Below are 27,230 nucleotides of genomic sequence, written 5' to 3'. Positions count from 1 at the left end.
TTTCTAACATGTTCCTGCTGTTACAGCACTTGGAAGTGTCAAACTAGCCTGCTTTTACTCCTTTTATTCAAGTAGTTCACACTCTTGGTGTGACCCTGAGCCCACAGAGCTCCATAATTAGCTGAGATCCAAGGTCATTAAAGGAAAGTAAAAGTGCTCTGGTGATGGTTGCTGCTAAACTTTACTTGAAACTTTTCATTATTAGAACTGTGTTCAAGATTCTTACATGTATTTATTTGCTAATACATCTGGGTATAGATACTGACATTGAAAGGCGCTTATAAATTTATTTGCAAAGAAATTCTATAAATGAAAGAGCTGACTTGGAGTATATTTTCAATTAATTAAGAAATAAAAATACTGGGGCACCTGGCTGGCTCAGTCAGTGGAGCGTGTGACTCTTGATCTCGGGGTCATGAATTCAGACCCCACATTGGGGGGTAGAGATTACTTTAAAGAAAAAAAAAAAAACTAAATTATGGTACATTGAATTTCTGGCATGCCAGAAATTGTTGCATAGTAGAAATTTTTGGTTTTGTTTAAAAATGGAGAATAACTAACCTATTATCCTTCATGTAAATTGCCCAAAATTCTGACTTGAAAGACAAGTCTCTTAGATGATGATGATCTTAACTACAGTAGAGCATTGAATGTGTAATTGTAATTACTGAGTTTTATATATTTTTTTACTTGAGAGAGAAAGAGCATGAGTGGCGCAGAGGAGCAGAGGGAGAGAGAGAGAATCTTAAGCAGGCTCCACACTCAGCACTGAGCCTGATGCAGGGCTCAATCCCATGACCCTGGAATCATGACCTGAGCCAATATCAAGAGTCGGATGCTCAACTGACTGAGCCACCCAGACACCCCTGTAATTACTGAGTTTAAAATTTTTTTTTTAATGTTTATTTATTTTAGAGAGAGAGAGAGACCGAGTACAAGCAGGGGAGGGCAGAGAGAGAGGGAGACACAGAATCCCAAGCAGGCTCTGGGCTCTGAGCTGTCCACACAGAGCCCGACGCAAGGCAGAACCCACAAACCACAAGATCATGACCTGAGCCGAAGTCAGACGCTTAACCGACTGAGCCACCTCATTTTACTGAGTTTTTTGTAAGGCCAGACAGAATAAGGCAGTATAGTCATTCCTGAAGGCTACAACTCAATAAAATCTTGCCAGTGTTTAATCTAAAAGGGAAGTGGTGGCTGTACTCTAAAATTCACCAAAATGTTTTTTCAAAGCTCTTGGAGACAGCGCTATAAACTGTTAAGAGTCCAGGCTCTGACTCAGATCTGGATTTCAGGCCTTGTTCTGGTACTTACTAACTATGGGATTTAGGGAAAGTTACTTGACATTCTTTAAGTCTTAGTTTCCTCTTCTATAAAATGAAGATAACAACTGTGAAGATTAAAGTAGATAATTGATATAAGCACTCTTAGTATAGAGTCTGACACATGATAACTGCTCTGAAAACTGTGGCTAATATTGTCAAAGCTGTACCTCCTTGGTTTGACACAGTGCGTTAATGAGTTGAAGTAAATAAACTACACTTTCTTCCTTTGTCTCTCAGATCTTAAGCCATAAAGCAGTGCATTTTGCTATCACTATACTCACAAAATCAAGAGTTTAAGAGTTTCCTTATATTAATTTAAAAACTGTTTTATTGTCAAATCCTGGTATTGCATTTCAGACTGTTTGAATCTCCTTGGCCAATGGTTCTTCTGTATCAGAATCACCTGGAGGGCTTGATAAAAACAGTTTGTTAGGCCCCACCTTCAAGAGTTTTTCATTCAGTGGGTCTCAGATGGGGCTTGGGGAGGGTCTGTCTTCAAGAACTTCTGCCCTAGGCCTAGGAGCAATAATAAACTTCTTTGGACAATAGTTCTGTCCTTGTAATAGAGCTGTGTTCAAAAGCAGACAGGTTCTAAAACTCCGGTTCTCTTTCCTATTTCATGCTTCAGTGCCCTACCCTTGTATCATCCTCCTAAGAAGGTAGATGGAAACTCATGTGGATTCATAAAAAGTAACTCATTCTTTTAATAAGCAATAAGCAATTATGTGAAATATTACAGTTGACATTTGTGTGAAATTTTAGGGACAAAAGGCATTTCCGACATTACTCCTCATTATGATATCTAATATTGGCATATAAAATTCAGGGAAATTACTTGAACCATATGTAGGAGCAGCTACAGCTACCTACATGGTGTGATTTTGAAAACTCCACAAAGGGCTCTCTGTTCTCAAATATCTCTTCTTACTATTAATGATGCCAAAAGTTACTATATCATCTCTAACTTTGTTATTTCACAATTAGGGATATGCTTTAAAATACAGATAACCCTGGTGAAAATAATCCATTGAGTTTATTAAATTTAGGTAATCCAGCATTTCTTTAAAATAATGTTAAGTTTATATAAGCTCTCTTCTCACACAGACAAATCAGTTTTATCTAATTCCTTTTTAAGTGTACAGTGTGGGTGAAAACCTACTTTAATTTTTGCCTATGTGTGGTTGAGAGGGAGAGTTGTGAGAGAGCTAGAAGATAGGAAAGGGGGACAGCATCAAAGCAATGAGGGTCTAGAATGGGGTAGGGTGTTGGGGAGGGGAGTGTGGCATTTGGATAGAGGAGACTGAGAAAGCTAAGCTTTCCTTTTCATAATTCCCTTGTCATTGCTGGAGTTGTACTAGTTATCCAAAGTCTTAGGTTTGCACCTTTTGTTCTTGGTTTGCACATTTTGTCCTAGATATGTTGAAAGTCTATTCAAGCTCCTGAAACTTGCCTGCCTTTCCAGTAGTTTCTTAGAAATGCTGGTACATATTACCACTGTTCCCTTAATTGGCAAATGTAAGATTTGTGTCAAGACGTAGGGCCTCAAACCTTGAGCAGTGTCTCTAAAGCTAATATGAGTAACAGAAAGAACCTGACTGGTAAGGTCTCAGTGGCTGGTCACAAAAGTACAGGTTACTCATGGTCACTTTACCCAGTGCCCACTACAGTAAAGTATCATTAGCATTACCTAAGGTAATTTATTCATTTAATTTGCCATATTAATATATTAAAATATAATTTTAGAGGCGTCTAGGTGGCTCATTCAGTTAATCATCCGACTCTTGATCTCGGCTCACATCATGATCTCACGGTTCATGAGTTCAAGCCCCACATTGGGCTCTGTGCTGACAGCACGGAGCCTGCTTGGGATTCTGTCTCTCCTTCTCTCTGCCCCTCACCTGCTTGTGTGATCTCTCTCCCTCTCTCTCAAAATAAATAAATAAAATTCAAAAATAAAATATAATTTTAAGCTGGACTTGCCAACATTTTGCCTTGTGTAAAAACAGACTTATTTGAAGATGGCAGAACAGCATGAAAGTATTTTTTGCGTCTTGTGTCCATGAAATACAGCCAGATCAACAGTAAACCATCCTGCAGACCTAGAAAACTGATTGAGGATTAACACAACAATCTGCACAACCTGAACTACAGAACTCAGCAGGAATTCACCCCAAAAGAGCAGGAAGAAACGACAGCCAGGGACTTAACCAACACAGATACAAGCAAGATGTCTGAACCAGAATTTAGAATCATGGTAATAAGGATACTAGGTGGAGTCTAAAATAGATTAGAATCCCTTTCTGTGGAGGTAAAAGAAATAAAAGCTAGTCAGGATGAAATAAAAAATGATATAACTGAGCTGCAATCTCGAATGGATGCCATGGCGGCAAGGATGGATGAGGTAGAGCAGAGATTCAGCGATATAGAGGACAAACTTCTGGAGAATAATGAAACAGAAAAAAAAGAGGGAGACTAAGGCAAAAGAGCATGACTTAAGAATTAGAGAAATCAGTGACTCATTAAAAAGGAACAACATCAGAATCATAGGGGTCCCAGAAGATGAAAAGAGAGAAAAAGGGTAAAAGGGTTATGTGAGCAAATCATAGCAGAAAACTTTCCTAACCTGGGAAAGACACAGACATAAAAATCTAGGAAGCACAGAGGACTCCCATTAGATTCAACAAAAAACGACTGTCAACAAAGCATATCATAGTCAAATTCACAAAATACTCGGGCCAGGAAAGAATCATGAAAGCAGCAGGGGGAAAAAAGTCTTTAACCTACAAAGGAAGACAGAACAGGTTTGCAGCAGACCTATCCACAGAAACTTGGCAGGCCAGAAAGGATTGGCACAATATATTAAATGTGCTGAATCAGAAAAATATGCAGCCAAGAATTCTTTATCCAGCAAGGCTGTTATTCAAAATAGGAGAGATTAAAAGTTTCCCAGACAAACAAAAATTAAAGGAGTTTGTGACCACTAAACCAGTCCTGCAAGAAATTTTAAGGGAGAACTCTCTGAGGAGAGCAAAGATGAAATAAATAAATGCATGCATGCATGCATACATACATACATACATACATACCCAAAGCAACAAAGACTAGAAAGGACCAGAGAACACCACCAGAAACTCAAACTCCACAAGCAACATAATGGCAATAAATTCATATCTTTCAGTATTTACTCTAAACATCAATGGACTAAATGCTCCAATCAAAAGGCAAAGGATAACAGAATGAATAAGAAAACAAGATCCATCTATATGCTGTTTACAAGAGACCCACTTTAGACCTAAGGACACCTTCAGATTGAAAATAAGGAGATGGAGAACCATCTATCATGCTAATGGTCAACAAAAGAAAGCTGGAGTAACCATATTTATATCAGACAATCTAGACTTTAAAATAAAGACTGTAACAAGAGATGAAGAAGGGCATTATATCATAATTCAGGAGTCTGTCTACCAAGAAAACCTAACAGTTGTAAACATTTATGCTCCAAATGTGGGAGCACCCAGATATATAAATCAATCACAAACTCATTGAAAATAATACCTTTATAGTAGGGAACTTCAACACCCCACTTACAGCAATGGACAGATTATCTAATCAGAAAATCAACAAGGAAACAATGGCTTTGAATGACACACTAGACCAGATGGACTTAACAGATATATTCAGAACATTGCATCCTAAAGCAGTGGAATATATATTCTTCTCCAGTGCACATGGAATGTTCTCCAGAATCGACCACATACTGGGACACAAATCAGCCCTCAACAAGTACAAAAAGATCAAGATCATACCATGCATATTTTCAGACCACAACACTATGAAACTCAAAATCAACCACAAGAAAAAATTTAGAAAGGAAACAAATACTTGGAGACTAAAGAACTAAAGAACTAAAGGAATGAATGGACTAACCAAGAAGTTAAAGAAAGTACATGGGAAGTTAAAGAGTAATGGGAGGCACCTGGGTGGCTCAGTCGGTTGAGTGTCCGACTTTGACTCAGGTCATGATCTCATACTCATGGGTTCGAGCCCTGCATCGGGCTCTGTGCTGACAGCTCAGAGCCTGAAGCCTGCTTTGGAATCTGTGTCTCCCTCTCTCTCTACCCCTCCCCTGCTCATACTCTGTTTCTCTCTGCCTCTCAAAAAATAAAAACATTGAAAAATTAAAAAAAAAAAAAAAAAAAAGTACATGGAAGCCAATGAAAATGATAACACCACAGCCCCAAATCTCAGGGATGCAGCAAAGGTGGTCATAAAAGGAAAGTATATAGCAATCCAGGCCTTCCTAAAGAAGGAAGAAAGGTCTCAGATACACAACCTGACCTTATACCTTAAAGAGCTGGAAAAAGAACAGCAAATAAAACCCAAAACCAGCAGAAGACAGGAAGTAATAAAGATTAGAGCAGAAATTAATGCTATCGAAACCAAAAAAACAGTAGAACAGATCAATGAAACCAGAAGCTGGTTCTTTGAAAGAATTAATAAAATTGATAAATCACTAGCCAGTTTGATCAAAAAGGAAAGGACCCAAATAAATAAAATCAAGAATGGAAGAGGAGAGATCACAACCAATACAGCAGAAATAAAAACAATAATAACAGAATATTATGAACAATTATATGCCAATAAAATTTGCAATCTGGAAGAAATGGACAAATTCCTAGAAACATGTATACTACCAAAACCAAAACAGGAAGAAATAGAAAATTTGAACAGGCCCATAACCAGTAAAGAAATCCAATTAGTAATCAAAAATCTCCCAAAAAACAAGAGTCCAGGGCCAGATGGCTTTCCAGGGGGATTCTACCAAACATTTAAGAAAGAGTTAACACCTATTCTCTTGAAGCTGTTCCAAAAAATAGAAATGGAAGGAAAACTTCCAAACTCTTTCTATGAAGCCAAAACCAAAGACCCCAATAAAATGAAGAACTATAGACCAATTTCCCTGACGAACATGGATGCAAAAATCCTCAAGATATTAGCCAACCAGTTTCAACAATACATTAAAAAAATTATCCACCACAACCAAGTGAGATTTATACCTGGGATGTAGGGCTGGTTCAATATCCGCAAAACAATCTGTGATTCGTCACATCAATAAAAGAAAGGAAAAGATCCGTGTGATCCTCTCAATAGATGCAGAGAAAGCATTTGACAAAATACAGCATCCTTTCTTGATAAAAACCCTCAAGAAAGTAGGGATAGAAGGAGCGTACCTCAAGATCATAAAAGCCATATATGAAAGACCCAACGCTAACATCATCCTCAATGGAGTAAAACTGAGAGCTTTTCCCCTAAGGTCAGGAACATGACAGGGATGTCCACTCTTGCCACTGTTATTCAACATAGTATTGGAAGTCTTAGCCTCAGCAATCAGACAACACAAAGAAATAAAAGGCATCCAAATTGGCCAGGAGGAGGTCAGACTTTCACTCTTCGCAGATGACATGATACTCTACATGGAAAACTCTAAAGATTCCACCAAAAAACTGCTAGAACTGATTCATGAATTCAGCAAAGTTGCAGGATATAAAATCAATGCACAGAAATCAGTTGCATTCCTATACAACAATGAAGCAACAGAAAGAGAAATCAAGGAACCGATCCCATTTACAATTACACCAAAAACCATAAAAAAACTAGGAATAAATCTAACCAAAAAGGTGAAAAATCTATACACTGAAAACTATAGAAAGCTTATGAAAGAAATTGAAGAAAACACAAAAAAATGGAAACATATTTCACGCTCCTTGATAGGAGGAACAAATATTAAAATGTCAATACTACCCAAAGCAATCTACATATTCAATGCAATCCCTATCAAAATAACACCAGAATTCTTCACAGAGCTAGAACAAACAATCCTAAAATTTGTATGGAACCAGAAAAGACCCCGAATAGCCAAAGCAATCTTGAAAAAGAAAACCAAAGCAGGAGACATCACAATCCTGGACTCCAAGCTGTATTATAAAGCTGTAATCATCAAGACACTGTGGTACTGGCACAAGAACAGACACTCAGATCAATGGAACACAATAGAGAACCCAGAAATGGACTCACAAACGTATGGCCAACTAATCTTTGACAAAGCAGGAAAGAATATCTAGTGGAATAAAGACTGTCTCTTCAGCAAGTGGTGCTGGGAAAACTGGAAAGCGACAGGCAGAAGAATGAACCTGGACTGCTTTCTGACACCATACATAAAAATAAACTCAAAATGGATGACAGACCTGAATGTAAGACAGGAAGCCATCAAAATCCTCAAGGAGAAAGCAGGCAAAAACCTCTTTGATCTTGGCCGCAGCAACTTCTTACTCAACACGTCTCCAGAGGCAAGGGAAACAAAAGCAAAAATTAACTATTGGGACCTCATCAAAATAAAAAGCTTCTGCACATCCAGGAAACAGCAAAACTGAAAGGCAACCGATGGAATGGGAGTAGATATTTGCAAAAGACATATCAGATAAAGGGTTAGTATCCAAAATCTATGAAGAACTTACCAAACTCAACACAGAAAAATAATCCAGTGAAGAAATGGGCAAAAGACACAAATAGACACTTCTCCAAAGAAGACATCCAGATGGCTATCCGACACATGAAAAAATGCTCAACATCACTCATCATGAGGGAAATACAAATCAAAACCACAGTGAAATACCACCTCACGCCTGTCAGAGTGACTAACATTAACAATTCAGGCAACAACAGATGTTGGCGAGGATGCGGAGAAAGAGGATCTCTTTTGCACTGCTGGTGGGAATGCAAACTGGTGCAGCCACTCTGGAAAACAGTATGGAAGTTCCTCAAAAAAATTAAAAATAGAACTGGGTGCAACTACGACCCAGAAATTGCACTGCTAGGTATTTATCTAAGGGATACAGGTATGCTGTTTCAAAGGGGCACATGCACCCCAATGTTTATAGCAGCACTATCAACAATAGCCAAAGTATGGAAAGAACCCAAATGTCCATCAATGGATGAATGGATAAAGAAGATATGGTGTGTATATATATATATATATATATATATATATATATATATATATATATATATATATATACAATGGAGTATTATTTGGCAATCAAAAAGAATGAAATCTTGCCATTTGCAACTGCGTAGATGGAACTAGAGGGTATTATGCTAAACAAAATTAGAGAAAGACAAATATCGTATGACTTCACTCATATGAGGACTTTAAGACACAGAACAAATAAACACAAGGGAAAGGAAGCAAAAATAATATAAAAACAGGGAGGGGGACAAAACATAAGAGACTCTTAAATATGGAAAACAAACAGAGGGTTACCGGAGGGGTTGTGGGAGGGGGGATGGGCTAAATGGGTAAGGGGTATTAAGGAATCTACTCCTGAATCACTGCTGCACTATATGCTAACTAACTTGGATGTAAATTAAAAAAATAAAATTTAATTTAAGAAAACAGACTTATTTGTGGTCCAAGCTTATTTGTAATTGTACTGTAACTCTAAAAAAGTTTTTTTAAACCTTCTGTTATATACAGGGTGAGAGATTGAGTCATGCAGTAGGCTGTGCATTTGCAGCCTGTTTGGAACGGAAACAGAAGCGGGAGAAGGAATGTGGAGTGACTGCTACTTTTGATGCCAGTCGGACCACTTTTACAAGAGAAGGATCATTCCGTGTCACAACAGCCACAGAGCAAGCAGAAAGAGAGGAGATTATGAAACAAATCCAAGATGCCAAGAAAGGTACAATCTGTTCTATTACAATTTATGTTTATTTAAGCCATTTTTCCCAGCAGGTTAATATTTGGAAGCTCTCAGGGGCAAGCTTTCTCACAAAGAGAACTCTTAGCAGTATATGAAGACTTTAAGAACAAAGCTGAAAACCTAAACAAAGGCCTTTCCTTTACAGTAAGTGGTTTAGTGGCTTCCAAAGTATTTACTCTTTCCATTACCAGAAGCTGTCTGGGGAGGCTGAGAGTGCAGCTGAAGAAGCTGCAAAGACATTACCCCCCATGTTTAAAAACAAAATTGGGGAAATCTACATCCTGGAACAGACTTCTAATTTTGATGTATCTGATCTCTGTGAGAGGTACATGCTACTAAGGACCTACATTCTTGAAGTAAGAAGTACAAGTTGCAGGTTTAGGCTGCAAAGGACCCACTGATGGTGATGCTAGGTACAAATGTGGGTAGGAATTTCACAGTGATGTTGTTCTTATTAGATTATTACTGTGTTTTAGTGCTTTAGTGAAAAAAGTCCATAGAAGCTAACCCCTCTTTTTCCCATAGCCAAATTTTAGTGTGTGATTTTGCAAAGTGTGATTTTTTTGCAGGTACACATGGCAGCATAGCAGAAATACCTGTGCGGACAATTCAGGTCACTCAGAAGTCTCTTGTGTAAAGTTGGGTTTGAGTGTATTGTAAAACTAAATGATAGGGCTTGGGGGAAAATGCTTTGCATTCTTGTGTGCAGCTAGAGTTGAAACCCACAAGGAATATTTTGGAATTAAAAAGTTCAGTATAAATATACAAGATTTGATAAAAATCTTGCTCATTTTTTTACTGTATGCTTTTAGTTCTAAACCAGCCACTAAAGAATGCCATTCATTGAATACTGACCCAAACAACTCTAATTCTTAAGGTAAAAAAAGGGTACACATTTTATTTGAAATTAAATTCTTGATTGTGAATTTTTTTTTATTTCTTATAAACATTTGTGCCAGAATACCAAAGAATAAAATACCATGCTATTTTTATCAGAAAATGTAATATACATAGCTATTATTTAGTGTGCTACAGTGATTTTTCAGACTGGAAGCATATTCTTTAATACCATCAAATAATACTCTTGGCTACACACAGCAGCTGCCAAAGTGGTTGAGTCTAACATCTAGAGCATTATGAGGGGAGGCAGGTAGAGATTTACCACATTCAGAATGGGACTCAGCTGGTACTTACATGGAAATAGTTTTGTATTTAGGTATAATCCAGTTTAAACTTTTACTTATGGGGGTGCCTGGCTGGCTCCGTTGGTGAAGTGTGCAACTCTCACGGTGGTGAGTTGGAGCCCCATGTCAGGTATAGATTAAAAAAAAAAAAAAACTTTAAAATTTTGCTTCTGTATGCTTTTATTCAAATGAGACACAAATGCACATTGTTTGTGATTTAAAGACTGCCTTTTGACATTCTTTAATATCTAATCAAATTTACACTTGTTTAGACCTTTCTGACTCTGCCACTTCCAAAGTCCTCTCTCCCAAAAAACAAGCAAACAAACATTGAAAACTATGAATCATCATTCTATAAACGATCTCACATTAGGAGTTAATAGGTGCTGGGTTTTTTTTTTTAATCTTGGTCAGTGTCTTAAAGAATATCTTAAGTTATGAATCATTGCATGAGAATCAAAGATCTGATATTTGTGTCTTAGTAGATATATCATGTGACACGTAGTAGGATATTAAACCTTTTATTTGTCTGAAATGTAGGAGATCTGAGCCCTGCTTGTAACCTGCCCTTTAAGAGACTTTGGGAAGCAGATGGGTAGAAGGACATAAGAAGGTTTTGAGTTCCTTGACTGTATAAGCCGGAATTATTTGAAGACTGCTAAGGTCCTCTTTCTCTTGACTTTCTTGAGCTGAAACAGATAAGACAGCTGTTGGCTCATCAGTGGCTCCTGGCAACACTGCCCCATCCCCATCCTCTCCCACCTCTCCCACTTCGGATGCCACTGCCTCTCTGGAGACGAACAATCCTCATGCCATCCCACGCCGGCATGCGCCCATTGAACAACTTGCTCGCCAAGGCTCTTTCCGAGGATTTCCTGCTCTTAGCCAGAAGATGTCACCCTTTAAACGCCAACTATCCCTGCGCATCAATGAGTTGCCTTCCACTATGCAGAGGAAGACTGATTTCCCCATAAAAAATGCAGGTAATGCAGCATCCACCTGACTCATAAGTGCTTTGCACTGAAGCACTATCGTTATTTCCAGTGGTAACACTAAACCCATCAAACTAGCCACCCTCTCTTCTGAGGCTGGTTGATGGTTGTATGTATCTTGTGTCATTTCCCATTGAGAGAAAAGTAAGGTTCATGGAGAGGGTCGTGAATCCTTCATTTCTCTGCAACAGATAGGTATCAGAGCCATGATGGAAATTCCTACACTGAGCTACAAGGTTTGTGATTTGTCCTGATGGAAGTGTGCTACCTCTCAGCCAACCTGCTTCCAAACATCAAGGGTCTCAAGTTTCCATTCTAATCCTGCCATTTGGGACCCAACAGAGAATTAATTTAAAAGGCTTTGGAAACACATCTATTCAAATAGCATTACTCTCAGATGTACCAGAAGAAATGGATAAGTGCTCATTGTCCTTGTGGCTGGTTGACTCCGTACGGAGGAAACTCAAAACGGGTCTCCTGTTTAAATCAAAAATCTGTTTTTCATCAGAGACAGTGAGCTTGCTCACATATATTCATTAACTTTCAGAACCGCCACACAGGCCTTTGTGTGGCCCCTGTACAGCTGAGCCAGCCCTGGTAGCTCTATCCTCATCATAAGATCCAGAGCTAAAGTGTCAGATCTGGTCAGTGCTTTTATTGGGCTCTATTTTACTTCACTCTGAGACATGACAAGCCAGTGCTATAACAGAATATGGGGAAGACTGTTTCAATAAGACACTCCCAGTGATGGTATAAAAGTCCAGAGTGTTAAGTTCTTTTGACGGATGAAAGGAGGCCTAAACAACAGTTGGACTGGATGATTACTGAGGGTCTTTCCAGCTCTCAACTCCTATAAAAATGGAAACTCCAGATGCTTCTAGTACCTTGTCTTCAGTCTTCTTCTGGAACAGATGGGAAACAAAAACCATTCTTTTCATAGTTGAGCAAACCAAAGGTTCACCACACATTATCAGCTTCCCCTGTGACAGAAGTATCCCAGAGTCAATATTAAGAACAAAGCCTAGGAGCACCTGGGTGCTCAATCTGTTAAGCATCCCACTTCAGCTCAGGTCATGATCTCATAGTTCGTGGGTTCAAGCCCTGCGTCGCACTCTGTGCTGACAGCTCAGAACCTGGAGCCTGTTTCAGATTCTGTGTCTCCCTCTTTCTCTGCCGCCCCCTCACACTCTGTGTGTGTCTCTCTCTCTCAAAAATAAACATTAAAAAAAATTTTAAAGAACAAAGCCTATAGAGTCCTGGATTTCAGTTTACTTTTTCATGTTATCACAGTTCACATACTTGCTACTTCAGGAAAAAAAAATGAGTAATGATATTATTGTAGCTTATTACAGAGAGAAGGACTAAGCTGCCACTGGTGCCCCTGATTTTAACCCATCTTCTGATAGAGTTACTAAGTGGCTCCAGAACTCTATGCAGATCACAGCCTTGGGAATTAGTTGGAAGGCAAACAGGTTGCAGATGTCTTCCAGAAAAATGTGGCTAACTGACACAAAAAAAGAATACCAACTTCTCAGTAGTTTCACACAGGAAAGGAAATAAAGAACTGGAGATTTGCAGGGAGGAAGATAGTCCTTAGTACATAAATTGTTGACATTTTATACTAAATTTTTGAAGCTGCTTTTATAGCCCCACTTGACAGTTGAGACTTTTCCTTTCACAAATAAGGGATGTGTTATAAAATGCCACTTTGTGTCATACTGTTATATTTCAGGATTAGTTTTTCTGTCTGGAACCATTTTCTGTTTGCCTTGCAGTGCCAGAAGTAGAAGGGGAGGCAGAGAGTATCAGCTCCCTGTGCTCACAGATCACCAATGCCTTCAGCACACCCACGGAGGATCCCTTCTCATCTGCCCCAATGACCAAACCGGTGACAGTGCTAGCACCACAGTCTCCTGCCTTTCAAGGTTGGTGCCCTCTTAGCCTGCTCAGCTGTTCTCTGTGAAGCTTGTACTTTCATGGCACAGCTCACTGACTCTCGGTGGGCATTCTGAGCTTCCCAAGAGCTGGTCGGACCTGTTAATTTCCCTGTTGGATGATGTCTCAGATTTGTTAATTCCCCTTTTCCACAATGTCTTTGCGCTTTGTTCCCATTCCTTTTTCCTAGAATGTCTGCATTCATCACTGCATGTACCTTTCTGTCTTTGATCCCATTCTGTTAAGAGCTTCTGTAGTCCCAACCCACTGCTTTACTTCCCACTCAACTATTCAGAGTATCCAGCCAGTTCTCCAGAAGCAGCAGTCATCAGAGTTGGTTCCAGCGTATGCTTTCTTTAGCAGAGGGCTCTTAACCCGAGGCAGTTTTACCCCTCTCAGGGAAAATTTGGCATTCATTGGTGACATTTTGGGCTGTCACAAGCTGGTAGGGAGTGGCTGCTACTGTCATCTGGGCTGAGGCTAGGAATGCTACTAAACATCCTTCAGTGCACACAATGGCAGCCCTCACAGCAAGGAATTTTCTGGCCCAAGTTATCAGTAGTGCCAAGGTTAAGAAGACTTGGATTCAGCTCGTCTCCATCCTACCACAAGAGGCTCATAAAGAAAAAGGCACTTCTTTTGGCTTCTTAGTTCATTTCATCTTCTGTAACAAGTGCCCTAAAATTTACCTTTGTAAAGGCATTGAGGACTAACTAAAAGTTGTTGTTTCCAGGATACTGAGTTAATACTTGGTGTTGACTCTGAAGTCAGCAAAGAGTCTATATATAACTTAAATAATAGACTTTTAGGATTTGAACTCTTATAATCGCCATTTCTTCATTTCTTTTGAGAAAGAGCTCAAAAAGGGGAGACAGTACCCCATTCCTTTCTGAGAAAGCTACTAATGCTTTTCCTTCAGAGAGTCTCTTTTAAAAACAAAAAAATCTATTATAATCATGTGCACCAAATGGCTTTTCATTTCATCTAACAAATGTTTATAATACCAACAATAGGCACAATTTATTGAGCAGACATTAGCACAGTGCCTGCTACATCATGATGAGGACTCAGCATTTTCTCATTTAATCCCCACAACAACCCTTTGAGGTAAGCAATACAGATCAGGAAAATGAGGCTCAGAGAGGTTGAATAAATTTCCCAAATTGCACAGGCAGGATTTAAACCCAGGTCTTTCTGAATATCATTATCTATTACGTTCCGCTACCTATTTCTGAATTTACAGTGCCTATTTACAATGGGATGTACAAAACTAATAGAACGTAGTCCTTTCCCTGCCCACAAGCGGCTCCCAGTCTATGAGTGAGCTAGTCTTTTAAGACAAGCCCTGGGGTAAGTAATACCAATGCCATAAGTATGGTTGCCCATCTTAAAGAGGGAGTGATTGAAGTATAGGGCAGGGGAAGGTGCTTGCTCCATACTGACTATGACAGAGAGCTGGGATAAGGAATAGAAACTAATGGAAAAGATGTCTGGAGTAAAGGAGCGAGGATTCAGAGATTTTAATAGAGACAGGAAAGAATAGTAGTGCTTTGAGATATTATGAACATTACTGAGGGAAAAAAACTTCAAAAATAGAGATGAAATTAATTCTGTAGCGAATTAAACATTAAGCATATGAAAATATAAAAATTTATTAAGCAAATGAAAATATATACCAAATTTGTTTTCTCATTTGTTTCTTATTTCTCATAAGGCTGGTATCCTCATATGAGGATACCAGCCTTATGGGATTTTTGAGAGAATTAAATAGGATGATGAATGCTAAAGTACTGTTAACATAGTGTCTGGCACATCATAGAGGATCATTATATTTAACCCATTGTTATTGTTGGCATAATTTGATCTTTTGGAAAAGTGGTAGGAGAAGGAAATGCTTTATCTACATCTTATGCCAACGGCTAAGCTATACCTAGAATTGATTTTTGCTGCTTGTAAGACAGAGCAGCTCTGTTCAACTTAATTGGAAATTGTTTCTCTAGGCTTCATTCCCTCTCTCCCTGTTCACATATTTTCCTAGAACAGTCATTTGACCTTTTTATCAGTATAGCTATTTTAATTACCTCTAATTCCCTCTTTGCCCAAAGGTTTGTGTATCCATTGCAAGATGGCATGGTCATCCCAACACCAACTTTTCTGTCTTATCTGTTCCACCGTTATCGCACATCGGCCTGACCGAGCTCCAAAGGGTCACCCATTCACCCTGCATGAATTAACTCCATCGATGTTGTCTGCTCCCATTGTAGCTAATGGCACTGACTCAGCCTTCCATGTGCTTGCTGCTAAGCCAGCCCATACTGCTCTAGCACCCGTAGCAATGCCTGTGCGTGAAACCAACCCTTGGGCCCATGCCCCTGATGCTGCTAACAAGGGAATTGCAGCCACACGTTCGGGTAAGGTGGCCATGGGTGGTGGTGAGGATTCTGGGATCAGATAAGTGACGCCGATTCAGAAATCAGCCATTTACCCAAGTGGGAACCGGGGAGGAATCCTTTCAGGAAAAGTGTGTTCCCTCCTGGAAATAAACTATTAGGAAAGGATGGTGAAGGAGAGGAACTCAAGAGATTAGACTGATAGTTTCTAGGGCTACAGAACACAACTACCCCTTAGAACTTTCACAAAATACAGATTCCTGGGCCCAACCCTGAGCTGACCACTGGATTTGGAGATAAATGGATATGCCTGTAACAAGGGTGGGAACCTTGCCTCTTACAATGGCAGGCCTACAGAAAAAGCTTTGTTTTTTGCTTTGCTTTACTTTCTAGTTTTTCTGTAATGAACATTTGTTAACTATAAAATCAAAACAAATTTTAATAGCAATAAAGGCAGTTCACCTGAAAGATAACCTGTCTCTTGAAGCAAGACAGGGGCCACAAAGTACAGCACCATGTCCCTGGTTATTTTCTTTTTATTCTGTTAGAGCAAAAGGTGAATCACCTTGGGCTCTTTAGAGCATGTGCAGGCCAATTTCTGTAGCACGGAGGAGCCACAGCAATAGGAAGGGGTTTCAGATGCCAGCCAGCTGCCTTAGTTCCATGGAGTCTGAGCCCTATCTAGACAGCTCCTCAGTGTGGCTGCGATAGCAGCATGGTCTGACAGGTTTCCTTTGTCCTAAAACAAAACCTCCTCAGCTGGTAATAGAGACTTTTCTCTCACCTGCTAGAACTACAAAGTGTCCCATTAGGGACACTTGTTCCACATGTTAGGATCATTCAGGTAACCAAGGTTATCAGGTAAGGAAAGAAGCCCCTAACGGTTCTGATTCTTTTGTCTCTCTTGATCTCATTGGTTTCAGGGACCGAGTGGAGTCAATCTTCTGGTGCTGCATCTCCAGGTCTCTTCCAGGCTGGTCACAGACGCACTCCCTCTGAGGCTGACCGCTGGTTAGAAGAGGTGTCCAAGAGTGTCCGGGCGCAGCAGCCCCAGGCCTCAGCTGCCTCTCTGCAGCCAGTTCTCCAGCCTCCTCCACCCACTGCCATCACCCAGCCAGCGCCATCTTTCCAAGGGAATGCATTCCTCACCTCTCAGCCCGTACCAGTGGGTGTGGTCCCACCCCTGCCACCAGCCTTTGTCCCTGCCCAGTCCTATCCTGTGGCCAATGGGATGCCCTATCCAGCCCCTAATGTGCCTGTGGTGGGCATCACTCCCTCCCAGATGGTAGCCAACGTGTTTGGCACTGCAGGCCACCCTCAGGCTGCCCACTCCCATCAGTCTCCCAGCCTGGTCAAGCAGCAGACATTCCCTCAGTATGAGACAAGCAGTGCTACTGCCAGTCCCTTCTTTAAGCCTCCTGCTCAGCACCTCAACGGTTCTGCAGCTTTCAATGGTGTAGACGATGGCAGGTTAGCCTCGGGAGATAAGCACACAGAGGTTCCTGCAGGGGCCTGCCCGGTGGATCCCTTCGAAGCCCAGTGGGCTGCATTAGAAAGCAAGTCCAAGCAGCGTACTAACCCCTCTCCCACCAACCCTTTCTCCAGTGACTTACAGAAAACATTTGAAATTGAACTTTAAGTAGTCTCTATGGCTTATGTATTTTGCCCATACTTAGGCAAGGGCAGGGGCAGAGGTCAAAGAAGCAAAGGGAACTTTGTGTTCCCAGTCAGTATACTTTTCACTAATCCCAAAGGTCTTAAGGAGCATGTCCAGGCACAGAGTGCTAGGAGAGGTGATTTTGAAAAAAATGGAAGAAACATTCCTAGAGAAGAGTTGTCTTGCAGTTGGGCTAAAGAAGTCAAGGAAATGTTGCCCTCTGTCCCCCTCCTACTCCCTCAGCCCCTTAAAAATCTCTGGCAGCAGAGAGGCAGGGTATCTGAACAGGAATCTGTATTCAAAGCACATTTACTGGAATATAAAACACAACGGGAAGCAAAACAATCACCCTTCATTTTTCAGGCCATTCACCTGCCGCCTCTCACTGGCCTGTCTTAGAGATCAAGAACATGGTGGCCTGTGCTTGGGCTGGGGACGAGAGGCAGGCCGTGCTGCCAGAATTCCCAGGAGGGCACAGCAGCTGTCCAACAGAGCTATATTTTAGGGGTAAAGTTGAGCTTCCACTTTGAGTAAGAATAAATATTATAAATATATATCAAAAAAGCCAAAATCTTTATTTTTATGCATTTAGAATATTTTAAATAGTTCTCAATATTAAAAAGTTGTATGAGTTGTAAGTAATCTTGCCAAAGGTAAAAGGGTTAGCTGTAAGAAATTGTACATAAGATTGATTTATCAGTGATGCCTATTGATGTGGAGAGAGGAGAGGTTGGGAGTTGCAGATGGGATCCTATTACTTGGTATCATTCGTTGTAAGTAGCACCTTGCAGCAACAATCATGCGTATGACCAATACAGTCCCTAGGTGGTAGTTTTAACGAAAATGAAAGAGCAGTATTGTCCTGGTTTTAAACCTGTGATGAAATCCTAATGTAATTTTAATGGAATCAGTCTGAATACATTCTACAGAGAATACGTATTTTCTTTTATATACTGCTGCAGTTTCCTTATGTTAATCCTCTACTTTTGTTTTAACACTAAGGTGACAATGACTTAATCATATCCATGGACGGGAGCACAGGTTACTGTGTTGATTTGTCATGTGGGTCTCGGGTTTTGTTTTGTCCTTTAGATTTTGTCCCCACCAGCTTTGTGGGGATGGAGATTCTGGTTTAATAGCTGTGTGTGAGCCGGTCCCCCCACTTGTGGTGAGAGCATCCCGTTGCCAGTTGTAGCCACTTGACCTCTGGTAACAACGTGAGATCCCATCTCATTTTTACTTTTGAACGTTGGCCTTACAATCAAATGTAAGTTATATATATTTGTACTGATGAGAATTTATAATCTGCTTTAACAAAAATAAATGTTCGTGGTAGAAGCTTTTGCCCCTGAAGGGCTGGTCTTTCCCCTTTTCTTTATTAGTAAATGTGTTTTAGTTCTTTTTGGTCTGTTCTTGCTCCATTCTGCTAAACTCCAGTTTGATGTCTAGAAAATCTTTTATTGGGACTTTTTTTTTTATTGAAGTATAATTTGCATACAATGTTAACTTCAGGTGTACAACATATTGATCTGATAATTGTATACATTACACAGTGCTCACAATAAGTGTGGTCATCATCTGTCACCACACATGTTATTACAGTATTGTTGACTGCATTCTCTCTGCTATACCTTTCATCTCTGTGACTTATAACCGGAAGATTGTACCTCTTAGTCCCCTTTATCTATTGTGCCCATCAGGACTAGTCTACTCTTAAAATTCACTTTTGTATTTATACTTTAGGCTTTGGTTGATCCTAAGCATATCTCTGATGTCAGATCCTTACTGCTCAAAGTGTGGTCTGGAACAAGAGCATGGACTTCACCTAGGAGTGGAGATACAGAATCTCAGCCCCACCCCTGACCCCCCCGACCTAGTAATCAGAATCTACATTGGAACAAGATTCACATTCTGAGAAGGCCCTGACTGAAGCAGTGAGTCTCAGCGTTGGATATGTATTAGAACCATCTGGGAAGCTTTTAAAATTCTTATGTCGGGGAGCAGGTGGGGACCCACATTCAGGTATTTTTTATATATATATTTATTTTTGAGAGAGTGCAAGTGGGCGAGGGGCAGAGAGAGAGAGGGAAACACAGAATCTGAACCAGGCTCCAGGCTCTGAGTTGTCAGCACAGAGCCTGATGAAGGGCTCAAACTCACAAACTGTGAAATCATGACCTGAGCCAAAGTCAGATACTTAACCTGACTGAGCCACCCAGGTGCCGCTCAGGGTGTTTTTTTTTTGTTTTTTAAAGAAAAAGCTTCCAGTATGGAAGAGGGTTGAGAACCACTTGTCTAGATTGAGTTTTATTGTTTCCCTAACCTTGGCCCGCTCTTCTGTGACTAGTTCTAAGAAGAGCTAGCTAACCTCAGACTTACCTTCTAAATTACGTTGCCAATTGGCAAATAAGGAATTGGGGAGTCCAGGAAAATAGCCCTTAGTTTCCAATTTGTATAGCAAAACCAGCCATGATAAATGAAAGGGGATGCTCCTCTGTATTTTTTTTAAATGGAAAGAAAAAAATACCTCTGCCCCTAACCCATGTTTCCTGTGCTGAATGAGAGGTAGACGAAGAAGTATCACTCACCCATGATGCAGTTTGTCTCTTTTCCAGCCAGTGCGTTGGTAATAAAAGTCAGCTTTCCCTATAATGCCTGTTTTTCCTGTGTCCCAGAACCTGTCGCTTAGCCTTGGCTTAGCCCAGCCAGTCTACTGGAGGATGGGTACAAGGTTAAAGTGGAAAGGGACCTGGAAGCTCATTGAATCCAGGCCTCTTGTTTAGCAGCAAGGAACCGGAGGTTCTGACGGATGGAGAAGGATTTCTTCCAACTGAAATCCCTTCATTGTTAATACATTGCCTTCCCCTCCATTGGTCCCCTATCCTGCTGCCGCCTGTTTTTAATAGTCTGATTTGTATCTGGAAGCAAACATTTTGCTTCACAGATTCCTGCTTGGGGAGGAGAGGCTCCAGTTAGTCACTGTACAGAACAGGTCTGTCAGCTTGATGCAGGTGTGAGGCAGTCCTCACCACCAGGCTCTGCAGGTCAGCCTCAGGAGGAGGGCTTCAGGCACCAGCTTCTGATGAAAGTAAGGAGCTCCCCCCCACCCCGGCCCCATTCTGTCATGCTCACACAATAACGCAGCTGCCGCTCCTTCATCCCACATCCCTGTACTGGGCCTTACATGTCGTGTTCCACTTTGGCAAGAGCTTCACAAACGTGCCATTAACTGTATGTACAGATGCGAGTTGAAGCTGGTTGCTACACTACCTGGCAGGGGGAGGTTGACTAGAGTAATGGACCACTGTCTGACACTAGATGAGATGGAGTTCTAGCAAAGAAACTTGCCTGACACAGCAAGAGTTAGCGTGCCCGTGTGAGACAGGTGTTAACTTTGAACCCATTACACACCTCCCCACCCAGCTTTAAATGAAGTGAGAACCCTGGTAGCTTGCTTTAGAACCCAGTGAATTGGTCCTGTATAACAGAAATTATAGACGGAAGCCATAAAGTAAAGGGTGTCCTTATCCAAGCAGACTCCTCTTGACCACTGCCTGTAGTGTCGGAAGCGAGGCAGGTGCTATCTGCTGCTGAGGCACAGCACTGCGGGGTGGGGGGGTGGCTGGGGGGGTCAGGGGGTCGGGGGCTGAAAGAGCCCATTCTCTAGAAGATCGCTCCCTTTGCCAGCCAGAGACAGCAGCCCGAGACTTGCTTCAGGACTGGGGCTGGAGCTAGCCTTCATCCCTGCTGCCAGACAGGCCGAGCGTGAGGCTGGAAGCGGGAACAGCTGGCACAGCAGAAGCTGGAGTAATACTCATTGCCACAGAGCTGGGCCTGCAGGATCAAATCACAGTTGGCCAGCTCAGGCTGATCCGTACACTCCCTGCTGAGGTCCCTGGGCTGGGCTGCCAGTGCTGTAAAATAAGGGAGAGAAAGTGGTTAAGGAAGCTGTGTACGCTGAAAAGTCCCGCCTATTCTTTCTTTGCCTTAAAGGAAAGCAACACTACATCTGCCAGATTCCCAAAAAGTACAGTTATTCTGGAACCTTTTAACACGTGTGTCTACAGTGCCTCCCCACCCCCCGCCATGGGCCTCATTTAGGCATGCAGTGGTCCTCCGGTTGTCCTGCAACCTCAGCCCAATGCAGACTCCCAAATAGTGACTGACCGGATGATTAAACATCTCCTGAAGTTAACTCCTACCCTTGCAATTGTGACCTGAATGACAGCTGCCTTAGCCCCTGGACTGGGAAGGGAGTAGGATCAACCTAAGTAAAATTCTGAGTTGGCAAGAGCTGTCCTCTCATTGCTGATTTAATGTGTTGTGCCTTCAGTAGCCCCAGTGCGTCTCAGTCCCTTCATTCCCCATCTTCCCAATTTTCCCACACTCCCCCGCCCCCCAGAGAGAACAAGTATTAGGCAAAGTGATTAGAACAGCCTTGTGAACTATGGCTCTAATACTGCACGAGCACAAAAAAGCTGGTTGCCAGCCCCCCCCCACTGCCCCGCCAAATGTGCCAGGGGCTTCTGTATCTTAAAAATCCTTGTGAGAAGGGCACCTGGCTGGCTCAGTCAGTGGAGCATGTGACTCTTAATAGCTGGGTCAGGAGTTCAAGCCCCACATTGGACATAGAGATCTAAAAAAAAAAAAAAAAGCACCTGGCTGGCTCAGTTGGTATAGCACGCAACTACCTATCTTGGGGTCATGAATTCCAGCCCCACGTTAGGCATGGAGACTACTTTAAAAATAAACAGGACTATTGAAAAAACAACCCCTGTGTTTCATTCTGCTTCTTCCTTATAGGACTGAAGTGGCCTTACCTAGTTAACTTCCCTTTCCCTTCTGGAAGGGGCTTTTGGCTTAAGCCAGAGTGACACCTTCCCTAAAGTCAGACCTCATAGGCTTAATCTTTCTCTCTCCCCTTGCTTCCTCCCAAAAATACAACTAACAGACTGTATCTGAGTAGTGAATGACTTTTGGTATATCAGTATAATGAGAATACGAACTACAGATGACCCTTGAACAACTTGGGTTTGAACTGCATGGGTCCACATTTTTTTTTAATAAATACTGTATACAGTACTGTATTTCCTTTGATTTTCTCAACAATTTCTCTTTGTTATAAGAATACACTATATAATACATATACAATATGTGTTATCAGTAAGGCTTTGATCAACAGGCTATTAGTAAAATTTTTGGAGAGTCAAAGTTATACCCAGATTTTTGCACAGAGTATTGGCACCCCTAATCCCTGTGTTGCTCAAGCATCAACTGTACCTACATTTACATAAATAGCAAGCCATTTGTCTTGCATTTGTCTTAATATACTTAATACTTAAGAAATCTGTCTTAATGGTCTGCCTTAAGTATTAAGTATATTAAGAAATCTGTCACTCTGGCATCAACTTTCTCTGAGCAGTTGCAGCCCGGGGGCCTATCACAGGGCCCAGAGGTTTGGTTAAGCACACATGATGTGTTAAGCACACCAGCTCTGGAGCCAGAAGGCCTGAGCACAATCCTGGCTCTCCTACTCCCCAGCTGGGTGACTTTGGGCAAGTTACTTAAGCTCATGTATGGTTAAGCACATGATGGTTAAGCACACCAGCTCTGGAGCCAGAAGGCCTGAGCACAATCCTGGCTCTCCTACTCCCCAGCTGGGTGACTTTGGGCAAGTTACTTAAGCTCTCTGCCTGTGTTTCCTCATCTGAAATGGAGATGATAATAGCACCTTGGGCACACAGTAACTGTGGCTAAAATTTGAGTGCTTACCTGTGTTTTGTTCCATAGCCTCATTCCCTCTCATTCAAAAAAGTGAGTGATGCCCTATGTTCTATCCTTACAGTGTTTTAGGCAAGTCTTTTAAGCAAGAAGGTTGAGAGGTCCTCAAAAGAAGTATGTCCCTTACACCAGAGCAAGACTAGGTCAAGACCCCCTACTCTGATGCTAACATTAATTGCAGTATGCCACCAGACCATGAATAGGGCTGAGTGAGGCATGAGGCAGCCTCAAGCAGTGAGACCCTACAAAAAAGCATAAATAGGTGAGAGCAGAAGTCTGCAGCCTCATCAGAATGAATACAAAGGAGAGACCGCTTCTAAGCATGAAAGGTGCCCACAAAATATCTAAGATTAGCAACGCTCTTCCAGCAGAGGGCAGGAGCCTGACTCCGACGGCTCCTGTCCTGTCCGGGAGGCCCATCATGCCAGACCATTTCAGCTTACAACCACACATCAGCAGGAGCCCCACCAGACTTTGCCCTCAAACAAGGTTCTGATTATAATTCGGCTTCTCCTGTAGACAGAGCTACAATTAATCACAAACATGAACACCTGGCTCCTCTGACAGCTCTTTTTCTCACATAAATCCGCATTCTGGTTTATCTTGAGTCTTGTAAGTTTGGTTGGTATGTAGACAAGAGATCAGTATGCTGGGCACAGTAGAGATGAGAAGCGGCCCCTGCAGCACAGTGTTTTTGCCAAGGTAATGCCTTCATGCACACATGCACTCAGTCACCAAGCCTGAGCACCTAGTGATGCCAGGCACTGACCTGGGGGCCTAAGGACTCGAATCCCAGTGGCTGTCCTAAGGGGCTCACAAACTGGAAGCCTACATGTCAGTCTGATCCACTAAGCAGCATTTCTGCCGCAGACCTTCATCCTCTAGCACTGGCCAGTTCCCACCTTCGGCGTAGCAGACAGGAGGCAGCCAGGCCTGACAGCCCTTGCTAAAACAACACTCTTGGTGCAGTGCTGCAGCCCTGATTGCTGTGAACGTCCAGGTGGACAGGAAAGGCCCTGGCACCTTTCCCCCAAGCCTGCTGGAGGCCTCCTGAGAACTGGTGGCTCGGCCTGGGGCACTGCCCTGCTGTCCAGGCAATCCATGAACCCAGACCAAGGACACGTGGAAGGGCAGGCTGGGCACAGGGCAGAGCCTCCTCTGCCCCCTTCTTCTGGCTTATTTGAATATAGGGCTCTTATGAATCCATCTTCTCAAAGTGTGAAAATAAGTGCATCTCCAAATTAACACCTCTCAAATTAGACTGCATCTGAATTGATGGTCTCTTAGCACTGTGTCTTTAACAGCATGTTTTTCTTAGTGGTATGGAACTAATTATTTTGCGATATGGTGCTTAGGTTTATTGAAATGAACTCAGAGCAAGAGCTAGAGAATACAAAACTAAAATATCAAACTGCCCAGTAACAGGTGTGATACTTTAGGGAAAAGAAAATTAAATATGAGGACTAGGTTGTAGTCCCAACCTGGCCACTAATTTGCCGTGTGACTTGTGGAAACATCACGTAAGGTCTCTGGATATCTGTCTCATTTGTAAGATGACGATACTAATACTTGCCCTTCCCTTTCTGAGTTATATGGTCAAAGGGCCATGAAGGCACTTCTCAATCATAGGACCACTTTTTGCCACCCTAATTAGAATGGACAGACTTAATGGTCTGCCTTAAGTATTACATATGCTACTTCTCAAGATCAGTAAGTCTAAACGATATTTAACGTCATCTATTAAGCTATTACCAGATGCCCATCATCTGCATTATTTCCCTCACCTCGCCGCAGCCCTCTCAGGTGGTGGAATAGCCCTCTGTATATGTGAGAAGAGGGAGGCTCAGGAGAGCCCCTTGCCACAGGTGACACTACCAGGAACCGGCAGAGTGAGCCAGGACTCAGACTAGAGTCACTCAGACCTGTGCAGCACAAAGGCGGCTTTTGGGAACAAGTGAGTCCCTGGGGTGGGCCTCTTACCCGGCGGGCCCACCTTCACCTCCGTGCTGCGGCTGACTGCCTGGCTTCCACGGTAGGCACTGCACGTGTAGGAGCCCTCGTCTCTGGGCTGCAGGTTGTGGATCAGCAGTGTGCCATCTGGGGACTGGTAGACTCGATGCCCGTCGGCCCGCACCGGCAGCCCATTCCTGAAGGGGACAGGACACTGGGAGAACCGTCCACAGCCTCTGGTCTTGAGGCCCTAGGAGGCCATGCTGCCACTCCCAGCGCCCCAGAGCCCAGAGACAAAGGGAGGAGGTAATCACTGTGGACAGAGGACCCTCACTTCAAGAAAGAGATGGGCCAGGTGCCAAAAAGAACACTATCGGAGCAAAATGACTCAAAAGTAGAGGGAACTCACCCCAACTGAGCACACTGGTCTAAGTTACCATGAATTTGCCTCTTACCCACAAGGGAAGCCCCACTCTCACTTTTTATCAACAACAGTCTTTCCAGCAGCTGTGTGGTGCCGGGCCCTGTGCTGGGCAAGCGACGTAAGTGCTCCCTGCCTTGAGGGTTCTGGGGTAGGTGTTTAGGGGCACCCTCCCTGAGGAAGACAGAGCTGAGACCCGACTTGAGAATGAGGAGGAGCAGCTGGCCAGCCAACAGGAGAGCAAAGGGACTCCGGAGCTGGAAGGCAGAGGCCATGGTCAGAGCAGGGAGAGAAGTGGACAAGGCCTCAATGGGAGTTTGGACTGGACCCTGGGGGGAATGGAAGAGTGTGAACTAAGCAGGACTGACAGAGTATCTGCCCTTGGATGACTGGGCCTAGGACAAGCCTGAAAGCAGAGAGCAGGAAAGTGGCTCCTACAGAAGTGCACACATGGGTAAGGGGAGGATGTGCAAGGTAAGGGAGGAGAAATGAAGGACCACAGTGGTTACTCAGGGTTGCTGGGTAATGGCAGTGCCCCTCCACCATGGGGAGATCCAGGGCGGGGAGGACGGGTCAACGGTGAGTGTTCTTTTCCACCATTTGGCATTCTGGGTGCCCATGAGATACAAAGAGGCATTGGATTTGAGGTCTGGACCCAGATAGTCTATCAGCACTGGGTGGCCCTGGAAACCACGTGTCAACAAGGTTGCCCAAGGTGAAGTTAGACAAGCCAAGGACCAAGGACAGACCCTGAGGTGCATCTGCCTCCGAGACATTGGTGTGAAAAGGTAAACCAGCCAGGAAAACAGAAGCAGCAGCCAGAGAAGGAAGAACACCAGAAGACAGTAGTTTCCTGGAGCCAAGAGGAGGGAGCATGTCAGGAGGTGCAAATGGTCAGCAGAAGAACACCTCTCAGGTCATGTGGGGACTGAGATAACATCCAGAACGTTTAGGAACAGGTCAGTATCCTGGAGTGGTGGGTGGATGTGAGCCCCTGTGCAAGGACTGAACTGTGAGTAGGGGGTGAACAGGTGGAGACCCCCAGTATGAACAGCCATACTGTGAGGGGGAGACTCCAGATGAGGCCAGGGTCTGCAGGGAAATACAGGGTCAGAGGAGGGTATCTTTTATGTTATGCTTTGAAAGCGGGGACTCCTGAGCATGTTTGCTGCTGGTAAGATCAAGGAGAAGCAAAATTGAAGACAGAAGCGTGAAAGGATAATCAGAGGCCCGACCTGATCAAGGCAGGCCTGCACCAAGAACAACTGCTGAAAAGCCTACAGAGCTCCCTGCCTCCCTCCTGCGTGCAGGCCCCTTCCCATCCTGACATCATCTCTCCAGTACTCACCTCTGAGGCTTGATCAAGAACATCCTTCCCCTCCTCAGCCTTTAAGGCTCAGCCAAAGTCACCTGCCGTGGCCACCCCTTGATTCCCCCAGATAGAAGGCAGCCTCAGTGCTCTGTGCACAGATAGCACTGAGGGCAAACCTCTGGAGCTCAGGGGACACAAGGCCATCTCCTGCCTGGGGAGTATCTGGGGGGCTCGGATTACCCCCAAGATCCCCAGAGCCTAGGCTATTGCTGACACACTGCAAGGAGGAAGGGGGCCAAAAAAAAAAAAGTTGCTGAAAGAAGGAATGAACAAATAAAAGAGCAACTGATCTGGTGTAAACGACACTGAAGTCCCCACAGCTGAGTATACCCAGTGGTTCTCTACCCCCATCTCCGGATACCGTCAACTGTCATGACTTGAGAGGAAGTACTACTGGCATCTAGTGGGTGGGTGGGTGGCCTGGATGCTGCTGAACACCCTACAATACACAGAACTGCCC

General features: G+C 42.9%; 2 protein-coding genes across 11 annotated transcripts in view; one reads left to right on the top strand and one right to left on the bottom strand.

The window, feature by feature from the left end:
• NUMB (NUMB endocytic adaptor protein) overlaps window positions 1-18,584 on the top strand; it is a 201,734-nt gene extending 183,150 nt beyond the window's left edge. For 6 of the 10 annotated variants that reach the window (XM_019427065.2, XM_019427062.2, XM_019427067.2 and 3 more), the window contains 5 exons: window positions 8,863-9,067; window positions 10,962-11,255; window positions 13,040-13,189; window positions 15,464-15,610; window positions 16,513-18,584. In XM_019427065.2, coding sequence (XP_019282610.2) covers window positions 8,863-9,067; window positions 10,962-11,255; window positions 13,040-13,189; window positions 15,464-15,610; window positions 16,513-17,228 — 1,512 coding nt within the window. In that variant the 3' untranslated portion in view covers window positions 17,229-18,584. The remainder of the gene's footprint in view (window positions 1-8,862; window positions 9,068-10,961; window positions 11,256-13,039; window positions 13,190-15,463; window positions 15,611-16,512) is intronic. The other 4 variants (XM_019427066.2, XM_019427063.2, XM_019427073.2 and 1 more) reach the window with 2 other exon arrangements.
• A 99-nt stretch (window positions 18,585-18,683) lies between these two features.
• The window catches only part of PAPLN (papilin, proteoglycan like sulfated glycoprotein), a 35,973-nt gene continuing 27,426 nt past the window's right edge, over window positions 18,684-27,230 (bottom strand). The window contains 2 exon segments of the mRNA XM_019427052.2: window positions 18,684-21,160; window positions 25,008-25,174. Coding sequence (XP_019282597.2) covers window positions 20,985-21,160; window positions 25,008-25,174 — 343 coding nt within the window. The 3' untranslated portion in view covers window positions 18,684-20,984.

The sequence above is a fragment of the Panthera pardus genome, unplaced genomic scaffold, assembly GCF_024362965.1.
Source record: "Panthera pardus isolate Hobbes unplaced genomic scaffold, ASM2436296v1 HiC_scaffold_24, whole genome shotgun sequence".
Classification (NCBI taxonomy): Eukaryota; Metazoa; Chordata; class Mammalia; order Carnivora; family Felidae; genus Panthera; species Panthera pardus.
The sequence above is the reverse complement of the archived record's forward strand: the minus strand, read 5'-3'. Positions and strand labels throughout refer to the sequence as shown.